At 44.4% G+C, this 11,381-nt stretch overlaps 1 protein-coding gene across 5 annotated transcripts in view; it reads right to left on the bottom strand.

The window, feature by feature from the left end:
• Window positions 1–2,320: 2,320 nt before the first annotated feature.
• LOC116316678 (phospholipid transfer protein) overlaps window positions 2,321–11,381 on the bottom strand; it is a 31,100-nt gene continuing 22,039 nt past the window's right edge. For 3 of the 5 annotated variants that reach the window (XM_031735304.2, XM_031735306.2, XM_031735305.2), the window contains exons 12-15: window positions 5,057–5,099; window positions 4,845–4,908; window positions 4,683–4,759; window positions 2,321–3,326 (exon numbers count right to left, since the gene is read on the bottom strand). In XM_031735304.2, the coding sequence (XP_031591164.1) occupies window positions 3,207–3,326; window positions 4,683–4,759; window positions 4,845–4,908; window positions 5,057–5,099 (304 nt within the window). In that variant the 3' untranslated portion in view covers window positions 2,321–3,206. Of the gene's footprint in view, window positions 3,327–4,682; window positions 4,760–4,844; window positions 4,909–5,056; window positions 5,100–11,381 lie in introns of those variants that run through there. The other 2 variants (XR_005613209.1, XR_005613211.1) reach the window with 1 other exon arrangement.

The following is an 11,381-nucleotide window of genomic DNA, read 5'->3' as shown; positions in this document are numbered from 1 at the left end:
GACAGCCAGTGGGCTGGCCTTGTGTTCTTGTTTTCTTGTTGCCTGTTTCTTGCAGGTAAGTCACTTTTAGTCACTTACAGTTATTTATTCACCTTTTTAGTCACTTTAATTTTAAAACTGTGTAATTTTAAAACTGTGTCTATACTGTATATTCTGTGTATTTATCGTCTCACTCTTACTGCCTGTTTATGCCCTGTCCTTATCTTCAACGTCATGCTGCTCTGTTGTATCTTAATTGCCCCTTGGGGATAAATAAAGTCTCTCTGATTCTGAAACCTTTAGTGTATCACATAAGAAGACCAGTGATGCCAACATTAACCACTTAAACTGAAGCTTCTCCAGCTGCACCCAGGTTTGCTCAGCATAGCAAAGCAATAACATGGAACATCTTGATGCATCCTCAATCATCCAGGTAAGGACATCCCAAAAGGTTGATTCTGTTCAACTGGACATTTTCATTGAGAGAAACGTTTCGTCATCATCGGGTGACTTCTTCAGTCTCAGCTGACTGCAGGTTTCCTTTATAAACAGTACATTTGTACAATGACTGAAACTAGCACAACTGATGAACAATGGGCTGGGAGGTCAGTTTCATGGTCATTAATATGGAATCTGTCATGGCCAAGTGGATCATTAGGGTCTTTCCCTTTTCATGTAAATGGCCTCCTTGACTCCGCCCTCAAACCAGTGTTCCTCCCTGTCCAGGATGTGTACATCCTCATCATTGAAAGAGTGTCCACTGGCCTGTAGGTGTAAATAGACTGCAGAGTCCTGGCCGGACGAGGTTGCTCTTCTGTGTTGTGCCATCCGCTTCGCCAAAGGTTTTTTGGTTTCCCCGATGTATAAATCCTGGCAATCCTCCTGACGCTTAACAGTGTGCACTATGTTACTCTGTTTGTGTCGGGGGACCCGATCCTTGGGGTGGACCAATTTTTAGCACAAACATACTGTTTATAAGGTTGGAGCAATAAGGTTGTGGGAAACCTGCAGTTGGCTGAGACTGCAAAGTTATGATAACGAGATAAAATAAAATGACCATTTCATCTGGTTTTATTTAAAATAATGTGGGCGTTTGTATGACCTTAGATGCAGAATGGCAGTTTAGTTTTCTGTTTTTGCCTAGAAACAAAAAAAACCAAAACAACAAAATACTAGAAAACAGTCAACAAGAAAAAGCAAATTAAAAATTTTCCCAATAAATAAATAATCATTTTTGTTGTACTCATGTGCACAGCTGGGGACTTATTTGCAGGTTTTATATACAAACTTCCAACATAAACTGTCAGATGATGAAGTAAAATATAAAATATAGTGAAGCAACAAGAGAGGCATAAAAGTGAAGCCAAAAGCTCAAGTAAAGCAGGCAACCTGTGAGTTGTAACCTAGTCAAGTACAATATAGAGTAAATGTACTTAGTTAGATTCCACCACTGAAAAGCTTAATTTCCAGCTTACTTATTTTTTCTCATTTAAGCCAACTCAAATAAACTGAGTTAACTGCCTGGTAACTTACTTAAACTGAGTGTTAATAACAAGTTGATAAAAACTGAGGTAGGTCTACTTAATATTTTTAATTAACCACAATATTAGGTTTAACAGGGCAGGCCCCTCTTCTGTGGAACCAGCTTCCAGTTTGAAACCACTGAATCATCCTTGTTATTAATCTCTGTCTCTCTTCCACAGCATATCTTTATCCTGTCTTCCTTCTCTCACCCCACCCGGTCATGGCCCCGCCCCTCCCTGAGCCTGGTTCTGCTGGAGGTTTCTTCCTGTTAAAAGGGAGTTTTTCCTTCCCACTGTCGCCAAAGTGCTTGCTCATAGGGGGTCATATGATTGTTGGGTTTTCTCTGTACGGTCTTTATCTTACAATATAAAGCAGCTTGAAGTGGCTATTAAAGCAGTATATAAATTAAATTGAATTGCATTGGAAAAAAATTATATTTGGCGTTTGGTGAAGATGCTTCATATTTTTGAACATTTGTGAGTCTTCAAAGTTTCACTACACCAATAAAGACAGTCAGATGTTGAAGTTTCTCTGAGATACTGTGGTTGAGCAGACTTCCGCCTGGGATTTTTGACACAGGTAAATCAGAGTTTGGACATAAAGTGTTGTATGAAAAAAGAAGTAACATCTTCCACCCAGACAGGTAAAACATCAACTTTACTAATGACAGAATGGCAGCTGGTTTTTATGAGTGGAAGTTTTAATTCAGTTCAATTCAATTTTATTTATACTGCTCAAATTCAAAACAAATCACCTAGAGGCGCTTTATATTGTAAGGTAGACCCTACAATAATCAAAAATAAACTACTGACAGGTCTCAGGTTTAGCTTTCAGTTTATTTTGAACAGGTCCATAATCTTTAATGTTCGGATAAGTACAGGTAAGACAGGTTTGCCAGCAACAGCACAGATGAAAAATAAAATCTCCTGAGTGGTTTCCAGTATCATCATGTAGTTTTAACCTGTTTACACTTCCTAATGAGACAAAAAGTGAAAGATTCATCAGGTCAAAGACATCTAAGTACAACAGACAGCGAAGCGTTTTCTCCCCGATCGGCTTGACAGTGATGAATTGTGTTTCATGTGTAAACTGAGCCAAAGAGGAGGCTTCTAGCTCTACCTGACATTCAGGTGTAAATAGAAACAACATGAATCAACATGAAGTGAGAGGTTTTAGAGAGAACATGAAATATAAATTGATGTTCTCGGGCAGAACGTTATTTTTTTAGAATAAACTAACAAAAGGTTAAAGAAATAAACCTTGACAGTTACCACGTGATCACTTATCTGCCCACTGGAACAACGCCCTCAGAGGAGGGGCAACTTTAGAGTTGTTGTGACACAGTGTTGTCATGGATACAAGTGTTTCCCTTCATCTTTGATTTAGTCCTTCGTATTTATATTGTTTTACCTTCACAGCGTCAGCGTGCATGTGACCTATGGTGAACAACACTGTCTGAACTATAAATAACTGGAATTACCTTTAATCTTGAAAATAATCTACGAATAATACATTAAACTGTGAGAAGGAGTAATAGTGTCTCTAATTGTAACCCTGTTAGTTTGGACTGATTACAAGGTGTAAGGCTCACTGTGCTGCTGTCAGTTCTTTTCTGATCTGTTCATCATATACTCATGGTTTTACTGATGTGTTGTATATATTCACATTAATCGTAGATCTATATAAACCCTGCGTATGAACATTTAGGCAGTGCTGGTGGTGGCGGTGGAGTTGGCAGTCTGTTGCTCCATCTCTGAGCTTCCTACTACCATTTCTCTCAGCCCTTTGCTGAAGTGAAGATTTGCTCCGATCACGATGAAACCCTGCAGAGAAGGAACAGCTCCAGTCAGCCAGGGGGCAGCACTGAGTTTATTTCTGCATAAATCTGACTTTAAAAATCCAAAGATTTTCAACAAAGTCCTAAAACTAAAACAAATAAAATGATAATACAAGACTTTATTATGGAAAATTCACCAATCTTACATCTCTGAGGCATGTTTTTGTTTTTTCTTTAATATGGCAGTTGGCAGAGGTGCACCAATCAGAGTGCACTTACATCAGTCACAGGATTTTCCTGTTTGGGGAGTATCTGTCCTGAATGCAGAGCTAGAAAAGAACTAATCAACAGTTTGAAGAAGCTGCGTTGTTCTCAGTTCCTTCAGAGTGTGTTGGATCAATTAAGACTTTGGAAAAGTTCCCGAGGTCTCACAGCTCACCATCACTGAGCAGAAAACGAATTCTGAATTACAGCTGCAGAGCGTCAACTCCAGAACATCTGAGGACTGAACTTAAGAGATTCAGTAAGACAGCAGTCCTAAGCTCACAAACTGTTCCATCCCAGAAGAAGAAAGAGTCCAAGTCCTGAAACGCTTCTGTGAGTAAACCATAAACATCTCAGTGCTAAAGTTGTCGAAGGAATTAAAGTCCTCACAACTGATGTTCAACAGTTAAAGATGAGAAAATCCAGCAGATGCAGAGGTTCACACACAGAAATGTCATATCAGGTCATTTATCTTATTTAAATCACAACAACAGTCGCCTCGAAGCGTTTTATATTCTAAGGTAAAGACCCTACAATAATACAGAGAAGGGTCACCACTGCATTTGGTAACAAGTGCACTCGTGGGTCAAAATGTTCACCAGTACTGAATATCCAGTGACATGGGAACAGTAAAATAATCCTATTTAACCTCAGACACACACAGCTACATGCTCTTCGGGGTCAGTCGGCTCACTGAAATGATTTATCTGCCACCTCAGTTGTGGTCCCAAGGAGGCCAACAAGAGCTCAAACTGCCCGACTGACATCCTGAAATATGACCGAAAACTTCTGGATCAATCCAGGACATTCTGTTGCCTATTCCAAGGAATCGGAAAACCCAGATTCTCTGTTTCTTCCTTTTGTTTCTTAGCAACATCAGGACCCACTCATCATCACTTCACGTGTACTCTGTGTTTGTCAGTGCATTTTTGAGGACAAATTTTCCATAAAAGCACTTTCGATGTGCATCTATTTACACAACAGGTTTGCATTCAAAATATTTGAAAATTTATTCAATTTTTTTCGCAATCCACTCAATGTGTTACAACTAATCAAAATCAATTTTATGTTTTATTTTCATAAATATGAAAAAAAGTCTAAAACTCCTCAAATAGTCGAGGGGTAAAATCACACTCACGTTATGATATTCAACCACCTCCTCAATGAAATCCATCCCATCAGCCAGCGGGATCCGAACGCCTCTCTTTGTCCAGTCTAAGAGAGCACACACAAACAGAGTGACACTGTCACGGTGTGTTCAGGGTCTGTGAGTTTTTTGATTGATGAATTAGGTTCTTACTGTTGATCAGTGGGACTACAGACATCTGCAGCATTGTCTTTAGAGGAGCCTGCAGAGGAATCAACTGCAGACACACAGAGAGGTTTTAGGGTGTATACGCTTCATGTTTTGGTCAGAACATGTAAAAATCAGGGAGGAAGTGTTTGTTCTGTAGTTTTGTGTCTCCTTGCTGTCTCATTGAACCAATTACTGTAAGATGAAGACAAACTTACCGCCAAAGATTCAAGAGCAGACTGGTTGGAGAAGATCTTAAACCTGAAAGGTGAAAAAAGTCAATAAAAAAATCAATAATCAAGTTGTGCCATAAAATGGTGGATCATTATGAAGCCAGTTTTAACCAACATGGTGATGGTGTTGGTGATGAGGTAGTTCTGCTGGAGAACCGGTGTGAGAGCATTTTGTGGTGGGTTAGAGTTTTTCATTCCTGAGGAAGGTGAGAGATGACAGGTGTAGTCTGTGGTGTCAGGGATGTGTGTGGATGAGAGGAAGAGAGGACCCAAACGCAGGACTCGCAGGTAGGTGAGGACTGGTGATTTATTGTAGATAATGGAGAAATGAACAGAACATGAGATGGCTGACTGACTGGACGACTGAAAGACTGGCTGAATGACTGAATGGCTGACTGAGCATAGGGCACACACGGGAACGACAACATCAATGACAAGACAATGACCAGGTTGAAACTGAGGGCTTAAATACACCGGCTGAATAATGACTGAATGGAGACTGGTGAGTGAACAGCTGAACACAGAGTCCAGAATGAATCAGTCCTGGTGGGTGGCCGTGTGGCCAGTGGTGGCATTGGAGTCAATCTGGTGGGCGGCCACGTGGCCAGCAGTGACGCTGGAGTCGATCTGGTGGGTGGCCGCGAGGAAGACGGTGGCGGCCACTCAGCAGGTCCAGAGGCCGGCCGCGAGGAAGACCAGTCAGCGGCCTGGAAGGTGGCCGCCGACGCCAAACCCGATGTGGACGAGGTGGTGGCAATCGCTGGATCAGGCGACGGCATGGAACCGCCGGTGGCGAAGCAGCTGCAGGCAACGGCGTGGGAGCGACTGGGGCAGGGCCAGCAGGTGTGGAAACCTCTGACTGAGGAGAGAGAGAGAGCTCACAGCTGGCTCTGGGTGCTGTGACTGCAGATCGGGGAACAGAGCTAAAAACTGACTGGGAGACTGACTTGGAAGCTGAACAGCAGGAGACTGGACAACAGACGGGAGGACGGGAGACTGAGCTACAGGTGACTGAACTGAGGATGGTGACAGTGCTGCAGCCTGAGACAATAAACCGGGAACATGAGATGGAAACAGGTCTGCTAATTTACTAAGGGAGTGAGCTAGGCCCTGAAAAGCTGGATGAGGATGTGGATGAGGTGGTGAACGGGCAGGTCGACACGCTAGCTCTTCCAATCCTCCAGAGCGTGAGGGCAATGGCTGGAGAGCCTCAGCTGAGCCTCTAGGGAGATCAGGTTAGATCCTGGGCGCCCTCAGCCTGGGTGTTCGGACAGGCATGGGAGCTAGATGGACATCAGTCACCCCCACCCAAGGTACAGGAAGGGGGGCAGGAGTGGACTGAGGTTCAGCTGCCCTCGCTCTGGGAGCTGACACAGAAATGGGTGTTGGCTGGGCATCAACTGCACCGTCCCGAGGGCCTGGCACGAGTTGTGTTGTGGTGAGGAGAAAAAAAGTCAGTTTTGCTCACCACCGGATCTTGCTGCTCCAAACCGGTAATACGATGGCTGCATGAGCCTCGCCTCCACTGAGCAAAAACAGCTGAGCCGCTGAGTGAGGGAGCCTTCGTAGAGCCGAGGTGGGAGGCGGAGCCGTTGTGGCACAGCGAGGTTTAAGGTCCGGTGAATGAAGCGGCTGGCGGGCGAGTGAGGAGCGGAGCGGCAAGAGAGCGAGCGGCCAAAGCTTGGCCAGTGACGCCCACTCTCCGCGGTGAATGCTCCGATGCAGGTGAGGCAGCAGGTGGGGGACCACGGCATCTCCAAGGGCTGCCCAGAGCCAGGCGAGACCCCTCGAAGATGTGCTCTCTTTCCAGAAAGAGCCGCTGTTTCCTCCAGAGCTTCTCCACCCAAACGGAAAGCGCTGCTCCTGCTGCTCGAAAAGGACCGATTCCACTGGGTCACAAACATGTCTTCGTGGCACGGGTCTTGTCATTCTGTCAGGGGTGTGTGTGGATGAGAGGAAAAGAGGACCCAAAAGCAGGACTCGCAGGTAGGTGGAGACTGGTGAGTGAACAGCTGAACATAATTGAACTAGCACACAGGGAAAGGCTGGCACAAAGAACAGGGAGTGAAAACAGAGAATAAACCGGACATGAGACAAACTGAAAACGCTGAGTCAACGACCCAGGAACCCTGACATGTGGGCATCAATGAAATGCTTGTAGAAGCCACTCCCACACCATATCACATCAGACAGAACTCATCGCCATGGTAACCCAGAAATGGAAAGAGTCCGCCGTCTCAAATTCAGGAGAGTCTACTCCAAGCACAACATCCCAGTGTACTTCAGACCCAGCCACACACTCAGACACAAACTTCACAACGTGGTGTAGCTGTGCAGTGTAGCGAGGAGTGCTCAGACCTCTACACTGGAGACACCAAACAACCACCTCATAAACGCATGGCACAACACACAAGAGCCACCTCCACGGGACAAGACCCGGCTGTTCATCTGCAACTAAAGGTCAAAAGTCACTCTTTAGAGGATGACAAAGTTCATATGAATCTGAGCTGCTCACATCATGTGGACGTGATCATAAAAGCAGCGAGCTCTTCTTTCTGCGCCGGCTGAAGAGGTTTTATGTATGAGGGAGAGAGTTCCCTAACCTAGGGGTCACAGTGGCAAAAGCTCGGTCACCCTTAGTTCTTATCTTAGTCAGTTTTATAGCAAGTAAGCCCTGATCAGATGACCTCAGGGACCTGCTAGGGACATAGGGCTGTAGCAGATCAGAGATGTAGACTGGTGCCAGTCCATGCAAGGCTCTAAATGTCAAGACCAGGATCTTAAAATGTACTCTAAATTCCACAGGAAGCCAGTGTAGCTGAAATAGCAATGGTGTCGCATGTGAGTACTTGGAGGATTTTGTCAAAAGCCTAGCTGCAGCGTTTTGCACAACCTGGAGATGATCCAGAGAACCTTTGCTTAGACACATAAACAGTGAGTTACAATAGTCCAAGCGTGAGGAAATAAATGCATGTATAGCTATCTCCAGTTCAGAGCGAGATAAAATCGGGCTTAGCCTAGCCACATTTCTTAAATGATAAAAACAAGACCGAACCAGAGATTTCACATGCCCATCTAATGTGAGAGTCGAGTCAAAAGTGACACCTAAATTCCTGATAGAGGATTTAACATACACTGAGAGAGGACCAAGGGCTTTCACTATCTGGGATACAAATCTGTCCGGAGCACATATGAGGACTTCATTTTTCCCCTCGCTGAGTTGGAGGAAATTTGCAGCCACGAGTTCCTGACTCTTGGTGGCGCTGTCACTTGGTGTTCGCTCGCTTTGTGGTAGAGTATCACTTCCTGTTCCTGCTCAAACACAGTGGTGTTTCTGAGTAGCTTTTCTGCTTAGCAATTTAATTTAAATCTTTTGATACATTCCTTTTTCATAGTATAATCTTCACATGCTTCAGCTGAATCACCCTTTCTGTGTACTCACTACCTAATTTATAGCCAAAGTATTCACTCACTGTCTCTTTACTGTTTCGCTAGCTTAGCTTAGCTTAGCTCGTAGCCGACTCGTTAGCACCATGGCTACTTCACCTGTCCCTCCTGCACTTTCCTGCTCATTGTGTCAGATGTTTAGCTACTCCTCGGCCTCCTTTAGCAGTAATGATACCTGTAACAAATGTAGCATATTTGCAGCTCTGGAGGCCAGGATTACTGAATTGGAGACTCGGCTTCGCACCCTTCGTTCACCCGTAGCTAGCCAGGCCCCTGTAGCTGGTGCAGCTGAAGATAGCGCAGGCCCTGCTAGCTGTTCCCCGGCAGACCCCAAGCAGCTGGGGAAAGAGGGCGGCTGGGTGACGGTGAGGAGGAAGCATAGTCCTAAACAGAAGCCCCAGGTACACCACCAACCTGTTCATGTGTCTAACTGTTTTCCCCACTCGGCGACACACCGCCGGGGTCAAACTCTGGTAATTGGTGATTCTGTTCTCAGACATGTGAAGCTAGAGACACCGGCAACCATAGTCAATTGTCTTCCAGGGGCCAGAGCAGGCGACACTGAGGTAAATTTAAAACTGCTGGCTAAGGGTAAACGTAAATACAGTAAGATCATAATTCACGTCGGCAGTAATGACACCCGTTACGCCAATCGGAGGTCACTAAAATCAATATTGAATCGGTGTGTAACTTTGCCAAAACAATGTCGGACTCTGTAGTTTTCTCTGGTCCCTCCCCAATCAGACCAGGAGTGACATGTTTAGCCGCATGTTCTCCTTAAATTGCTGGCTGTCTGAGTGGTGTCCCAGAAACGATGTGGGCTTCATAGATAATTGGCAAACCTTCTGGAGGAAACCTGGTCTTGTTAGGAGAGACGGCATCCATCCCACTTTGGATGGAGCAGCTCTCATTTCTAGAAATATGGACCAATTTATTAAACCCCCAAAATATGACTATCCAGAGTTGGGACCAGGAAGCAGAGTTGCAGTCTTACACGCCTCTCTGCAGCTTCTCTCCTCCTGCTACCCCCCAAAACCCATCTCCATTGAGACTGTGTCAGCTCCCAAAAGACAAAAACAAACTAAAACCAGCAATAAACAACTTAAACATAAAAATCACAAAGAAAGAACAATACAGTATCCACATCTGAACCAAAGAGTAAAACAGTGAAATGTGGATTATTAAATATTAGGTCTCTCTCCTCCAAGTCTCTGTTAGTACATGACTTAATAATTGATCAACAAATCGATTTACTCTGCCTTACAGAAACCTGGTTGCAGCAGGATGAGTATGTTAGTTTAAATGAATCAACACCCCGAGTCATTCTAACTACCAGAAACCTCGAAGCACAGGCCGAGGGGCGGTGTGGCAGCAATTTTTCACACCAGCCTATTAATTAACGAAAGACCAAGACAGACTTTTAATTCATTTGAAAGCCTGATGCTTAGCCTCGTCCACCCCAGCTGTAAAACTCAGAAACCAGTCTTACTTGTTATCATCTATCGTCCACCTGGGCCTTACACAGAGTTTCTCTCTGATTTCTCAGACTTCTTATCTGATTTAGTGCTCAGCTCAGATAAAATAATTACAGGGAGTGCAGAATTATTTGGCAAGTTGTATTTTTGAGGAATAATTTTATTATTGAACAACAACCATGTTCTCAATGAACCCAAAAAACTCATTAATATCAAAGCTGAATGTTTTTGGAAGTAGTTTTTAGTTTGTTTTTAGCTTTAGCTATTTTAGGGGGATATCTGTGTGTGCAGGTGACTATTACTGTGCATAATTATTAGGCAACTTAACAAAAAACAAATATATACCCATTTCAATTATTTATTTTTACCAGTGAAACCAATATAACATCTCCACATTGACAAATATACATTTCTGACATTCAAAAACAAAACAAAAACCAATCAGCGACCAATATAGCCACCTTTCTTTGCAAGGACACTCAAAAGCCCTGCCATCCATGGATTCTGTCAGTGTTTTGATCTGTTCACCATCAACATTGTGTGCAGCAGCAACCACAGCCTCCCAGACACTGTTCAGAGAGGTGTACTGTTTTCCCTCCTTGTAAATCTCACATTTGATGATGGACCACAGGTTCTCAATGGGGTTCAGATCAGGTGAACAAGGAAGCCATGTCATTAGTTTTTCTTCTTTTATACCCTTTCTTGCCAGCCACGCTGTGGAGTACTTGGACGCGTGTGATGGAGCATTGTCCTGCATGAAAATCACGTTTTTCTTGAAGGATGCAGACTTCTTCCTGTACCCCTGCTTGAAGAAGGTGTCTTCCAGAAACTGGCAGTAGGACTGGGAGTTGAGCTTGACTCCATCCTCAACCCGAAAAGGCCCCACAAGCTCATCTTTGATGATACCGCCCAAACCAGTACTCCACCTCCACCTTGCTGGCGTCTGAGTGGGACTGGAGCTCTCTGCCCTTTACCAATCCAGCCACGGGCCCATCCATCTGGCCCATCAAGACTCACTCTCATTTCATCAGTCCATAAAACCTTAGAAAAATCAGTCTTGAGATATTTCTTGGCCCAGTCTTGACGTTTCAGCTTGTGTGTCTTGTTCAGTGGTGGTCGTCTTTCAGCCTTTCTTACCTTGGCCATGTCTCTGAGTATTGCACACCTTGTGCTTTTGGGCACTCCAGTGATGTTGCAGCTCTGAAATATGGCCAAACTGGTGGCAAGTGGCATCTTGGCAGCTGCACGCTTGACTTTTCTCAGTTCATGGGCAGTTATTTTGCGCCTTGGTTTTCCACACGCTTCTTGCGACCCTGTTGACTATTTTGAATGAAACGCTTGATTGTTCGATGATCACGCTTCAGAAGCTTTGCAATTTTAAGACTGCT

Source organism: Oreochromis aureus, linkage group 5, assembly GCF_013358895.1.
Source record: "Oreochromis aureus strain Israel breed Guangdong linkage group 5, ZZ_aureus, whole genome shotgun sequence".
Classification (NCBI taxonomy): domain Eukaryota; kingdom Metazoa; phylum Chordata; class Actinopteri; order Cichliformes; family Cichlidae; genus Oreochromis; species Oreochromis aureus.
Note: the sequence above shows the minus strand (reverse complement) of the source record. Positions and strands in the feature narration are given on the sequence as shown.